This window comes from Netta rufina (genome assembly GCF_964035555.1).
Source record: "Netta rufina genome assembly, chromosome: 5".
NCBI classification, from domain to species: domain Eukaryota; kingdom Metazoa; phylum Chordata; class Aves; order Anseriformes; family Anatidae; genus Netta; species Netta rufina.
Genome location: NC_140128.1, coordinates 47855340 through 47869235, shown reverse-complemented (window position 1 = coordinate 47869235; position 13896 = coordinate 47855340). Strand labels below are relative to the sequence as shown.

The window sequence follows — 13896 nt, the reverse complement described above, 5'->3', positions numbered from 1 at the left end:
AACACGGCTCAGAGAGAGAGATGAAGGATGGGAATGTAAAGTGAAGAGCCTTTAGCTCTAGACATGCCTTTCCTGAACTTTCCCCTCAAAGCCAAAGGAAGGGAATCAGTCTTGTAGTCATCCTCTAAGAGCACACATCTTTCAGGCTCTTAGAGCTATCGGATCAGAAGCATTAGAATGCATTTTTAAAGATGACCTACAACTAATGAAAGCCTTTTTATATAGAGTAGAGAAAAAACAAACAAACAAACAAACAAACAAACAAACAAAAAACCTTTCTTATTAAAGTATCAGGATGAGATAGAGGAAAGATTATTCCCTTTTTGTCACTCTACCAGTTGCCTGCATGTCAAATAAACCTCCTTGTTTTTTGCTGCTTCTAATTGCCTGCATGTAAAATAAACCTTGTTTTTTGCTGCTTCTAATTTCAGCTTTTTGGCTGCTGTTTCCTCCTCTTGGCACTGGGCAAACCTAGTTGTTCCTCTTTCTTTAGTAGGTCCATTTTTAAGAAATTAATTAAGTGAGTTTTTTAATATTTAATTAAAATCCTCTTTGCACTCCTTAATGCAAATGCAATATTATTTGAAAAACAAAAGAAAAAAAATGGTCTGCTCTATTTACACAACAAAGGCCAGTAGGATTGTTTCAATACCTTCAGAAAATAACAGCCTCCAAAATGATCAGTGTGACAATTTTTTTTGCATTTTGTTTCTTTTGCATTTGTGAAATATTTCAAAGAAAATCTAAACATCATCTCCTTGCTTAATCTTACTTAGCCAGACACACTTTTCATTTCTAATTATCATCATATACTTTCTAACACATTAATTACTGCAATAACACTTTTATGAAGCCCTTCCTCTACTATTTCTGCTTATCGCAATGCCAGGTTTTCTACACTGAAAGTCTGAGATCTTTGAATACCTACCTTTTGCCATCATGGAAAATTTTCTGTGATTCTGAAACTAATTACTATTTTTAACGTATGCTGACAGGAAAAGGACATCAGACATGACATTCAGTTCCCCGTATTCTACATTTACAGGGTGTAAGTGGAATATGCTTTTCAAGTCAGAGACTGCAGGATATGGTAGATTCAAAGGGAAAGAGAAAGTGGGTGTCATACTAACTCAAGTAGCCATAACCTGCGCTGATATTTGGGGCATTCTCATCCTTCAGGCAGCTCTAGAGTAGAGGAAAGCAGGGAAATCATTTGTTACCTTTAACAGAGCTTGTTGGAACTAAATGTTTTATATAATTTTTAAATGTTTTGGTTTGGTTTGGTTTTAATCTGAAGGAGAACCTAAGCAGCCTGGTGCAATACTTCTGCTGATGAGTATGGCAAGATGACAAAAAGCACTTTACATCCAGAAAGGGACTCAGAGGCTCAGTGGCTCCAGGAGTGTAATCCATTCCTTGCACAGTAGTTCTGTATGTCATGCCTGGGAGAACTTCAAAACTTCAGAAGGGCACCTGAAACAGTCCCCACAGCACAAAGTTATTCATAGGAGTCTCCATTACTGACAGCAACCTTGGTGAAAAGGATCTCAGAGTCAGTAAAGATCCAGAAAACTGAGCTATATATACATCACCCTCCACTAAACACAGGTGAACGGCACATGGGCTACACCCTCAGCAAGAATAGCCAGGCTATGCGAGGGGATAAAGCAGGGAACTGAAACCCAAACTCTCTTCTTGTGGAAGAATTTTAAACATGATGCTTTTACATAGCAGCCATATGCCACTGTTTATAAGGAGAAGAGGGATCTCTTTAAAAGAAAATGTGTAAGAGTTTACATTCAGACAGGATTCAAGGTCAGATGTTGTCTTCTGAAGTTCATGACATTCAGAGACAAGTTCAACTGACATTCAGGGACAAGAACCACAACAGACTTTATGAACATAAAAACAAACTTAGCCTAGTACCAGCTCACCAAGAAGAAAAAGTACTCCAGAATCTATGACGCGAAACATCCAGAACCTGAATGAACTTAGAGAAAAGAAACACTGGCTCCTGTGAGCTTACCGCATTGTCTCACCCGGGATTACTGAGTCTCGGTCACGGCCCAGTGGCTAGAGCAGGCCACTGTTTTGAATTATTAGGGCTGCTTGCAGCATAAACAGAATTTAAAGAATAACATCAGCCAGCAGAACAATGTACCTTGTGTTGTACAAGTTCCAACATGCAGATCGGGTTCGGTTGGGTAACGGCCTGTCCCTTGGTCTCTGTGACACCAGGCCCTCGGCCACCGGGGTGGCACTCGGTGCAGCCGCCACCCTTTGCTCACCCAAAGGATGGCAAAAACAGGGCAATCTGAGGCTACAAACAGTAGCCCAGTTCTCTATCTTAATGACCTTGGTGTTTTGTTGGGCATTATTCCTCCCCCTCCATTTGGTTCCTCCTCAGATGTAACTCTCCTCAGCAGCAGGTGCTGCATTTACACAGGCAAAAACGAGGATACCAGCACTTTGTCTGGCACCTGGAACACTCCTTCCTTTGCTCGATGGGCAGCGTGGCTGCCTTGACAGGGAACAGCCCTGCCATGGGGGTTCCCCCCAGTTAGCCAGCAATGTTCCCCTCCCAGCCCCCTCTAGGTGCTCAGAGGAGACGCCCTGACTCCCCGTGCCCCCTTTCGCACACACTACCACCTGGTTGCCTCTTGCTTTCTACTGCACGAAGCCCACTCTTCTGCCAGCACATGTTGGCTCCTGGGCCTCAGGTAAGGCAGCAGGGGGACAAACCTCTTTTCTCACCTTGCACCAAGGCTGTGCACCTCCAGAGCAACACGCGGCAGCTTCTGCCACAAAGGACACAAGTTACGGCAATTTCTCCACAAAATGTACCTAGTTTTGTGAAGATGATATAACTTCCTCCTCTGCCTCACTACTTATAAGGAGTTCACACAGAAAAGACAAGAGGCAATGGGCACAAACTGAAATACAAGAAATTCTGTTTCAACAGTAGGAAAAAATACCTCATTTGCTGTGAGCCTGGTCAAACACCACACATATGCTACATCATATGTCAGTTTGATGAGTTACTTTCTTTAGGCTATGCCTTTGTGACAAGACACGTTTCCCATCATTTAGAGTTAAAAATAAAACACTTTTAATCAAGACCATGATACTGCCTGGGATGAGCACAGGTTTTGTTTGTTTGTTTTTAAAAAGGAAACAAAGTCCTTTCAATTTTGTGAAGTTATTCACAGAAATACAGATGTACATGAGATATGGAGGCAGTAATGGTAAGTCCTTCATTTGATGCAGCTGAAGTCAGTAACTGTTTTTTTCAGTGGTTTCAAAAAGCAGAGAAGAACGTATATGAGAAGGACCTATATGCTGCAAATACCCCATTATGTTAACCCTCTGGGCAGCTGCATCTACCTATTTCAAGCAGAATAGAGGGTGCCGAGGTGTCTATCACGAAAGACAAGCAGCAATCCAATCCATAGCTCTTCAAGCACCTGGGCATCATCTCCCTAACTCCTGGAGGCGCTGCTGTCCCAAAGTACCACAGAGCTTAGGTATCAGAGTGTCTTCTGACAGCCGTGACCTTACAGTCCGACACTGCTGAGCATCCAGAGCCTACCAAATGCTGGTGCATTATGTGGCAAACAGACAAACTAACCTGGAAAACAAAGGGGGTGTATGAAGGATTTTGCTACAGACTTGGCCCTGTGTGGAGCCAGGCATTGGACTCAATGATCCTTGCGGGTCCTTTCCAACTCGAGATATTCTGTGCTTCTACGATCCTACACAGGTAGGCTCCACTCCATAGGTTAGAGTTAGGCAACTGCCTTCGTGGGATGAAGGAGCTTTGACCCCATCTTATTCCCTGGGATGACCTCCTGGCAAAACTAGGTAATCTGCCAGTTGGGCGGGTGCTTGTGGCTGCCTTCTTATGCCTCTGTTGTTTCCACTTCAGGGCCTAATGCTGGATCACATTAAGCAAAAGACACATCAAAATTAGGAATTACAGGCTGAGCATTGATATGAATACATCCTTTGACAGAACAAACTCTAGATTATTAAACTGAAAAAAGGACATTTTTTTATTAGTTTAGCTTTGTATTTTCTTGACAAATGAAAAGAGTTGGTATATTTTGTTTCAACCTCTTGACTCCACACACTGATATCACAGTATGATATCTGTGTGACAGACATCTTATGTGAATCTTAATTAAAAATACAGTACTATCCCCTTAGATACTGTAAACCTCTCTTCTTTCCTCTCAAAGCCCAAAACACATGATGGCAAATCTTTCAAGCTAAAGTACAGGTAGGCAGTTGATACTAGCAGTAACATTTCAGTGATGCTTTAGCAGTGTATCAAAGTGGTTAGGTTTTCCTTATTTACTGCAGAAGAAATACATTTATTCGAGTACAGTAGCAAAACAATTGCCACCATGTGGAAGAGAAAAAAATATAAAAGATAAAGTTTATAAGAGAAATAGAAGACCGCTTCTTTGACAACAGTTTACCTGTTAAATCAAAACCTTTGACACCAGTATGTATTACTGACTGTGGACAGGGAGTATGTCATAAAAACACCAATTCCTGAAAAAGTGTCTTTAACTGAAGGCACCAAACTTAGCTATAGAAATGTATGTGGCCACCAGAAGGATAGAATAAAAAACACAAGCCATAATTTTTCCACTTTCCATAGACTAGTAAGGTCACAGCTGGAGCTAATACATTGATTTGGGGGCACTCTACTGGGGCATGAAAGAAATGCAGACCATTCAGAAAGGGTCAAGAAGAGAGCAAAAACTTTGATCAGAGACGTATAACACAATCTAGTGTTAGGATGAGCCATGATATGGTTGATAAAAACAAACACACTTGCAGGGCATGTGGGAGAATGGTCCTGCATGGTGTGGCCCCAGGGATGTGGCCAAGTCACCATCGTCTTGTGACCATCCAGAGAGCCCAGCCTGCGGCACACACTAAGATAAAGAGCTGAAACACACCAGCAGCCTCACAGAGCAGCCACGCTACTGAGGAGATTAAGGAAGAGTGATGACATTGATAAGACCAAAAACATGCAATGCTACTGACCAGATTAAGAAAGAATGATGCTGTTGATAAAACTGAGAAAGTGATACTATTGATACAACTAAAAATGAGAAATGTCAAGTCAAAAGAAGGGGTAGGATGTAAATCTTCAAAGACTACAGACCATCTGAAGGAAGAAGGGTTCTCCAGGGCATTTTCTGTAGAAACGCTGATTGAGTTCTCAATTGTGGGCAACGGAAATCAGCAAACCAATGAAATTACTAGGAAGTATGAGTGACTAAGTGGATATTTGTGCTTGTAAGTAATTACAGCTAATAAGACCACAGATACTCTTCTCCCTCTAACAATCTCATTCATATAAGATAAATATTAACATTAAGAACTACTGGCATCAGTTATTACAGGTAAAAATTAACTCTATCACTGCAAAGGGGTTTTATAATATTGTGGCTTTCTAAGTTGAGAAAAGACTGAAGGGACACATGACAGTCTTTAGAGTACCTAAGAGGCCATTCTCTATGTCTGAGGATAAGACCAAAATTAGGAAAGTCACTAAACTGCAGTTAGGCAGACATCAGGAAAAACTTCTTTTCCAGTGAGGATGATAACACACTAGTCTGGATTCCTTGTGGAAGCTGTGGAATCTCCGGCATTGCAGGTTCAAAACATCAGCTTGGACAAATGCCTATCAGGAAAGTAACTGCACACAAGATACCTCCTCTAGGAACAGAGGTGGACCTAGTGAACTTCGGAGATCTGTTCCCAGCTCTGTTTCCTGTGATTTTATGGCAGTAGCAAAGGTTAGGATGAACACCATATTTTGATCATTCAGGGAACAGACCTGAATGGAGATGTTACAATCTCAAACAAACAGTATCAGTTCTCAGAAATGGTTTTAGCAATGTTATGTTACTTTAAAGCACCAGTTCAGCAGAACATTTAAACATACTTCTCCAGGTCTAAGGACACAAAACACCCAAACCTTAATGCCCTGAGGTAATGTAAAATCAGTCCAATGACACCTGTCATCACAAAATGAACTTAAGATCTAAGAAACTTGGTGCTGGGGAATCAGTAGAACTGCTGGGAAGCATCAAGTGTTCAACAAACTGATGGACAGCTCGCAGGTCCAACATAAAGCAAGACATCTCAAAGCCCGTGTTCAGGGAGCAAGTGTTAATGGTGATTTCTTGAAAAATTGCCCTTAGTAATTAAATAATCATTCCTCAGTGTGTTTCTCATGTGGAGTGAAACTGATTTGAATTGGAAATCCCATTACTAAGACATAGTGACCCCATTTATCACAGTGGTAAATGTGCAGAAGATTGCCTGTCTTTCACTAAAGCAAGCTCCGTTTCTCCGGGGCTCTTGGCTGCCCACAGCAGCTAACGCAGCCTTTCTGATGACACCCACAGGCTCCCTGGGGCGCTGATGTCAGTTCCCGGCTCTGTCCCTTTCCATCTTCATGTACTCTTCTCAGCCCCCCTGAATTTCTGTTCAGTATCACCTTCCCCTGCAGCTCCTTCTGCCCGGATAAACTCGGGTTTGTTCACCAAGAAGCAGGCAGTGCCCACCGACCTGTTGACTCTGACACGGAAAGCCAGCGCGATGGAGAGCTGGGTGGTTTGAAACCCAACCTTCCCAGGTGCTACAGCTGCCAGCTGGGCACCGCTGGTTTCAGGACTTTTGTTGTGTAAAAGATTAGCCCAGCAGCAAAGTCCCTTCAGAGCTCGCTGCCTACCGACCCTCCCCAACTCCGGACCGAAGACTCGCTCCAGTAAGACGCTACAACATTCGGGATGCCGTGGCGGCTCTCCAAAACCTTTCGGCTTCGGGTGTGAGCGGTGATCCCCGGAGCCTGTCCCCGCATCCCGAGGCTCCCCCGTCCCCCCGGGGAGGCGAGCACAGCCCGGGGGCGCCCCTCCACCGCGGGCACCGGCACGACGGCGGCACCCCCACCCCGGGACCCCGTCGAGTCCGGGCACTCACCGATGGTGGAAACGACGGTGCCCACGAAGTAGAAAGCGCCGGTGAAATCCCACCGGGGCCGGATGTCATCGACGCGGATGCCGGCCACGGCGGCCTCCTCGTACTCGCGGAGGAAGTGGCGGAGCTCGGCGCGGCTGAGGTTGTGGCGCTGGGTGAAGTTCTCCAGCCGCTCCTCCCAGCGCTCCTTGGCCTGCCGCTCGGTGGGCAGCTCGATGGCCGAGAAGACGGCGGCGCCGCACAGCATGTACAGCACGATCAGCACCGCCAGCAGGAGGAACCGCGCGTTGTCCGCGTTCAGGCGGCCCGCGCTGGAGCAGCAGCAGCCGCCGCCGCCGCCGCACGCCATCCTCCGCCGGGCGCCACCGGCCCTACCTCGGGGCCCTCCCGCGGCCGCCGCCCGGCATCACGGCGGCGCCGCCCGCCACGCGTGAGCGGGGACGAGGGCTCGGGGCGACCCGGCGGCGGCCACCGGCCGTCCTGTCCCGTCCCGTCCCGTCCCCTCCTCCCCGCCCCGTCCCGTCCCGTCCCGTCCCGTGCCGTCCCGCGGAGCCCCTCAGCCCCCTCGGGCCGCCCCCGCGGCCGCCGTCTGGGCGAGTTTCATATCCCCTTCCTTCCCCCGCCCCGAGCACGTCGGAGAGGGGCGCAGGGACAGGCACCGCCAAGCGCCTCCTGCCCGCCCGCCCGCCGCCGGGGGGGTTGAGGCGGGCCCGGCGGGGGCAGCGGCAGCTCGGCTCGCCCCGCCGCCCCGGGACGCTGCCATGTGAGGAGCCGGCCCCCCGAGGGCAGCTCCCCTCGGCCGAGGCGGCACCGAGGGCTCCTCGCCCTTCCAGGGGCTCCTCAGAGCCCCTCAGAGCGCCGTGGTAGAGCCGGGCGGCTCGGCGGCTGGGCGCCGTCAGGTGCGAGGACTCCGGCGCGGTTGTGGCACAGCGCAGGAGGAGTTCCTGCTCGTTGCCAAGAGAGGGCACCGCTTTCTTTGCGGGTCTGGCGCTCTCTCCCCTCCGCCAAGCGTTATCGGCTCCGCTCCCGGCGCCCGGGGCTGGGCGTGAGGCAGGTGCCGCGCCCGGGCTGCGGGTGCCTCCACGCCGGGCTGCGTGCGGCCACAAGGCGCCCTCGATGGAAACTTTCTGGCAAGATAAGTTACTGTAAAAAGAAAAAGCTGAAGTGAGCGATATCCGGCAATTAACACAGTGCTGAGTTCTACTTGAAAAGATCGGGGGTTAGAAATTCAGCTCCGTACAACATATTCATACATAAACGCTTTTTCCTTCCGGTGAAAGACACGTTACACACGTTATTTTAGATAGTAGGTTAACGAGGTACTACTGCAACTTTCCCCACTCCCTTCTATTAATCATGTTGCAGCAAAAATGCAATGGGAACGAAGATATTCTTAATAATTATTCCCTTAATGTCAATCCCCCTTAATGTCAAATAAAGAACACTTAGTGTGAGAGCCACTGGCCATCTCGTAGCCTGACGTGCTTGCATCTCAGGCATGGGGCTGAGTCCTGCAGGCTGAGTGCGTGCAACTCCTCGCTGGTTTTCAAGAGAGGATCACCAAGGATGGCATGGCAGGGGATCTGCTTGGCGAGGGGAGCGAAGTCAATTCCCACATCGCACAGCAAACCAACAGATGAGGATGAATGAGACTCATGCTTCCTCTTTGTTTTCCTGTTTATTGTTATTCGTAGGTGAAACGTAACACATTATGTTGTGGTTTTGTTCCCTCTTCATTCCTCTTCAACATACAGTGGCATATGGCAATTAAAATTAGCAGCAAAGCTGGAAGATATTGAACAGCCAAAAAAGATGACTTAGATGCCAGTCAAACTAACCAGACTGCGTGCCATGTGCAAAGGTAACCACATACTTCCATTAAAAAGGATGCTCTATCTTTAAAATTATTGACAGTTTCTATTAGAAGAAAAACACAACAAAACAAAAACTTTATCCCCTGCTTTAACAGAAGATGGATCTACATCAGTTCTCTTGCAGAGAAGCTTCTTGCTCTGAAGCTTCTGTCCATCAAAGCTGTTCTTTGGTGGCTTGGATTAGCACAATGGGCACACAAGCCTTCACCTGTTTGTAACCATGATGTCGCTGTGATTGCTACAGGAATGTGAAGAACAATCACGTTACCCAAAGAGTTATCCAAGGAAAAATATCCAGGGTTTTAGAGTTCTTACTGTTACTTATTTATTTTTTTTGCATTAAATAGTTTTTGTGTTGGTTTTATGTGTGGCACGAGTGTGACTGTTAATACAGGTACAGAACATCTGGCACGTTCCTGAGAAACAATGAAGCATACAACTGTCACAGGGCATCAAAAATTGCAAGTGATCCTAATTTGTCAAATCTGATCTTCACCAAGCTAAAGCATTACAAAGGATGTGCAGTGATTTAATCTCTTGAGAAATCATCTTATTAATGCTTCCTATTCAGGGATAGAACAAATTTGAGATTATATTGACTGGAATCCTGAAGCGGAAAATGAAAAACTGGCTGGCAAATACCACAGGTATGGTACCTTTTATTGTTTTAAGCTCCCTTTTCTTCCTTTACTTCCCCTGTTTCTAATTAAGGTACTTTAAATAATACTTTCTTGTATAAAGGTCACTAATCCCATTGCTGTTGTGTAGACAGCTAGAAAAATCTGAGTGTGAGAAGAGCACGCACAGTGTAGACGTAGTTGCTCATCCAGAGCATTTAAGCATGGTTGAATAAAGAAATGAAGTGTGTTCACGAGCATAAGATATTTTTTAGTTTCAGGTGAAAAAAAAAATGTTTAAACATATTGGTGATATTTAAATGAACCCTAAACCCAAATTAACACCTTTTGAGCCTGAACACTGAATGCATTGCCATTAACCTCAGCATGTTTCACCTGTGGTATTGTCATCAGGAAATTTGCTATGTTTGCCTTACACGTCAGAACCACAAGGACACAGTTCCATTGTTGTTTTTTTTTTTTTTCCGTGCATGTTTTTAGAGACAAAGGGATTGATGGTAGTGAGGTTGAGCACAATTGCAAATAGTAGAAAAAAATCAATGTATTTTCTGTTTCTATTGATATTGTTAAATGATAACCCAGTAAATGATAAAGATGCAGTCACTGAGTACCCTAATAATCACGGAATGACAGAATTGTAGGGGTTAGAAGGGACCTCCATAGACCATCGGGTCCAACCCCCCTGCCAAAGCAGGTTTCCTAGAGCAGGTTGGCCAGGTAGGCGTCCAGATGGGTCTTGAATATCTCCAGAGAAGGGGACTCCACAACCTCAGTTGCTCAGTCCCAGTGCTCCGTCACCCTCACCCTGAAGAAGTTTTTTCGTACGTTGGTGCAGAATTTCCTGTGCTCTATCTTGTGGCCATTACTCCTTGTCTGTCCCCACAAACCCCTGAAAAGAGGTTGGCCATATCCCTTTATCTCCCACGCTTCAGGTATTTATAGACATTGATAAGATCTCCTCTCAGTCTTCTTTTCTCAAGGCTGAACAGACCCAGGTCTCTCAGCCCTCCCTAATAATGATTACTAATAAATGTCTGATCAGAACAGAGCTATTATTAATGTGTCAACAAGTAACTTGGAAGACTCACAAAGAGATGTGGTTTCTCTATCTTGCTGATGGTATATTTTTTAATTAAGCATTTATCACATTTGGAAGTCATAAACTGGTACACTTAACTGAAACGCACTGCTTGTCTTTGGAGAAGCCTTTGAGAGAACTGCAATTTACTTCCAAGCAAGTTTTATACACAATGAAGTTTCTTCCAAAACTTAATAATCTTGAAATTAACAAAGCAATCTGGGAAAAAAAAAAAATCAATCAGACAAAAACAACAACAAAACAAAAACAAACATAGCAACCCTTTATAAATGTGCAACATTTTGGGCATTTAGAATAGGCTAAACTTTTCAACATGCCTGTTCCACTGTTACGATTTCCAATGAGATTACATCTGTGGTAGAGTTCTACTGAACTCAAAGTAAGGAATGTCACGCCTTGCCTTTACCCATTGTCGTGGTTCCGCTCGAGTGGGCAGCCGAGCTCCACCACAGCCGCTCTCTCACTCCCCCTCCTCAAAGAGGAATGGGGAGAAAATATGTGAAAAGGGCTCAAGGATTGAGATAAGGACGAGAAAATCACGCAATAATTATTGTAACGGGCAAAACAGACTCGGCATAAGGAGATAGTAAGATTTATTGCCTACAACTAACAAGCGAGAGAAGTGAGAAAACAAAGGAAAAAAAAACAAAAGCACCTTCCCCCCATCCACCCTCTTCCACCTCCTCCCCCCGAGCGGCGCAGGGGAACGGGGAATGGGGGTTATGGTCAGTCTACAGCACTTCTTCTCTGCCGCTCCTTCTCGGTCACTCTCGTCCCCTGTGCTGTGGGGTCCCACCCACGGGATGCAGTCCTTGATGAACTGATCCGGCGTGGGCTTCCCACAGGCAGCAGCTCTTCCAGAACTGCTCCAGATATGGGTCCGTACCACGGGGTCCATCCCTCAGGAGAAAACTGCTCCAACCTGGCTCCCCTACGGGCAGCAGCTCCTGCCAGATCACCTGCTCCTGCGTGGGCTCCTCTCCACGGGCTACAGGTCCGGCCCAGAATCTGCTCCGGCAGGGGTCTTCCACAGGCGGCAGCCTCCATCGGTGCAGGGCCACCTGCTCCACCGTGGTCTCCTCCACGGGCTGCAGCGTGGAACCCTGCTCCACCGTGGTACTCCATGGGCTGCAGGGGGACATCCTGCTTCACCATGGTCCTCACCACAGGCCGCAGGGGACTTCTGCTCCGGCGCCTGGAGCACCTCTCCCCCTCCTTCTACACTGACCTTGGCGCAAGGCTGTTCCTCACTCCTCTCACTCTCCCGGCTGCTGTGTGGCGCAGCGTTTTTTCCCTGTCTTAAATATGCTCTCACAGAGGCGAAAAACAACATCGCTTATTGGCTCGGATCTGGAAAACAATGGGGCCCTTCCCAAACATGGGGCAGCTTCTAGATCTTTCTCACAGAAACCACCCCTATGGCTCCCTGCTACCAAAACCTTGCCACGTAAACCCACTACATTCCACCCCTCGCCTCTGTTAAAAGCATATTTAAGACTACTCACAACATACTCTTACTTTACAATTATCACAACAACCTTCACAAACTTCACTTACATCAAAAAGAAAAAGAATTCACCACACCAAAATAAACATAACATCATCACAGCACCGACAAGGTGGACATTTTACACACACACCACCCCTCGTCCCTTCACCACACTAACATCTCACAGTTACTGCTTTCTTAAATTCTTCACAACTTGTACATTCCTAACAATCATCCTGCACATATTTTTGCCCGTTACTTCTACTAACTATCATCCTTATCTCAAATTCCTCGAGCCCCACGTTGGGCGCCAAAAAAGACTGTCGTGGTTCCGCTCGAGTGGGCAGCCGAGCTCCACCACAGCCGCTCTCTCACTCCCCCTCCTCAAAGAGGAATGGGGAGAAAATATGTGAAAAGGGCTCAAGGATTGAGATAAGGACGAGAAAATCACGCAATAATTATTGTAACGGGCAAAACAGACTCGGCATAAGGAGATAGTAAGATTTATTGCCTACAACTAACAAGCGAGAGAAGTGAGAAAACAAAGGAAAAAAAAACAAAAGCACCTTCCCCCCATCCACCCTCTTCCACCTCCTCCCCCCGAGCGGCGCAGGGGAACGGGGAATGGGGGTTATGGTCAGTCTACAGCACTTCTTCTCTGCCGCTCCTTCTCGGTCACTCTCGTCCCCTGTGCTGTGGGGTCCCACCCACGGGATGCAGTCCTTGATGAACTGATCCGGCGTGGGCTTCCCACAGGCAGCAGCTCTTCCAGAACTGCTCCAGATATGGGTCCGTACCACGGGGTCCATCCCTCAGGAGAAAACTGCTCCAACCTGGCTCCCCTACGGGCAGCAGCTCCTGCCAGATCACCTGCTCCTGCGTGGGCTCCTCTCCACGGGCTACAGGTCCGGCCCAGAATCTGCTCCGGCAGGGGTCTTCCACAGGCGGCAGCCTCCATCGGTGCAGGGCCACCTGCTCCACCGTGGTCTCCTCCACGGGCTGCAGCGTGGAACCCTGCTCCACCGTGGTACTCCATGGGCTGCAGGGGGACATCCTGCTTCACCATGGTCCTCACCACAGGCCGCAGGGGACTTCTGCTCCGGCGCCTGGAGCACCTCTCCCCCTCCTTCTACACTGACCTTGGCGCAAGGCTGTTCCTCACTCCTCTCACTCTCCCGGCTGCTGTGTGGCGCAGCGTTTTTTCCCTGTCTTAAATATGCTCTCACAGAGGCGAAAAACAACATCGCTTATTGGCTCGGATCTGGAAAACAATGGGGCCCTTCCCAAACATGGGGCAGCTTCTAGATCTTTCTCACAGAAACCACCCCTATGGCTCCCTGCTACCAAAACCTTGCCACGTAAACCCACTACACCCATCTATTTGCTTATCTCACAAAGCAGAAAGACCACTGAATCTACTTCCATGCTAGTTATTAAAATCATATTCTAGACTTCTTAGAGATGACTATTTCGTTTATACTTTGAGCATACCCTAGAGAGGATATTTTTATTTGAAGATTAAATTTAGCTATTGTGAGTGAAAGACAGAGAGATTCAGGACTTCATAGTCCCTACAAGGGACTCCTCAAGAGCTCTCAAGAACTACTACCACTTCTGGAAACCAATTTACAGTTGCATGCTGCTTAACTTCTCTCAGTTCAACAGGTAAAAAAAACAAAGTTGATAGCTTGGTTTTCCAAACCACATAACAAACCAACACCATTCAGAGCAGGTTTTTCTTTGTTTATACCTTTTTCTTTTTTTTTTTGTTTCCACATATATAGGCACATAATT

At 46.9% G+C, this 13896-nt stretch overlaps 1 protein-coding gene across 1 annotated transcript in view; it reads right to left on the bottom strand.

Moving 5' to 3' along the window:
• The window catches only part of KCNK13 (potassium two pore domain channel subfamily K member 13), a gene marked incomplete at both ends in the record, with an annotated part of 62121 nt that extends 54770 nt beyond the window's left edge, over window positions 1-7351 (bottom strand). The window contains one exon of the mRNA XM_084287332.1: window positions 7006-7351. Within this exon, the coding sequence (XP_084143458.1) occupies window positions 7006-7351 (346 nt within the window). The remainder of the gene's footprint in view (window positions 1-7005) is intronic.
• Window positions 7352-13896: the final 6545 nt, after the last annotated feature.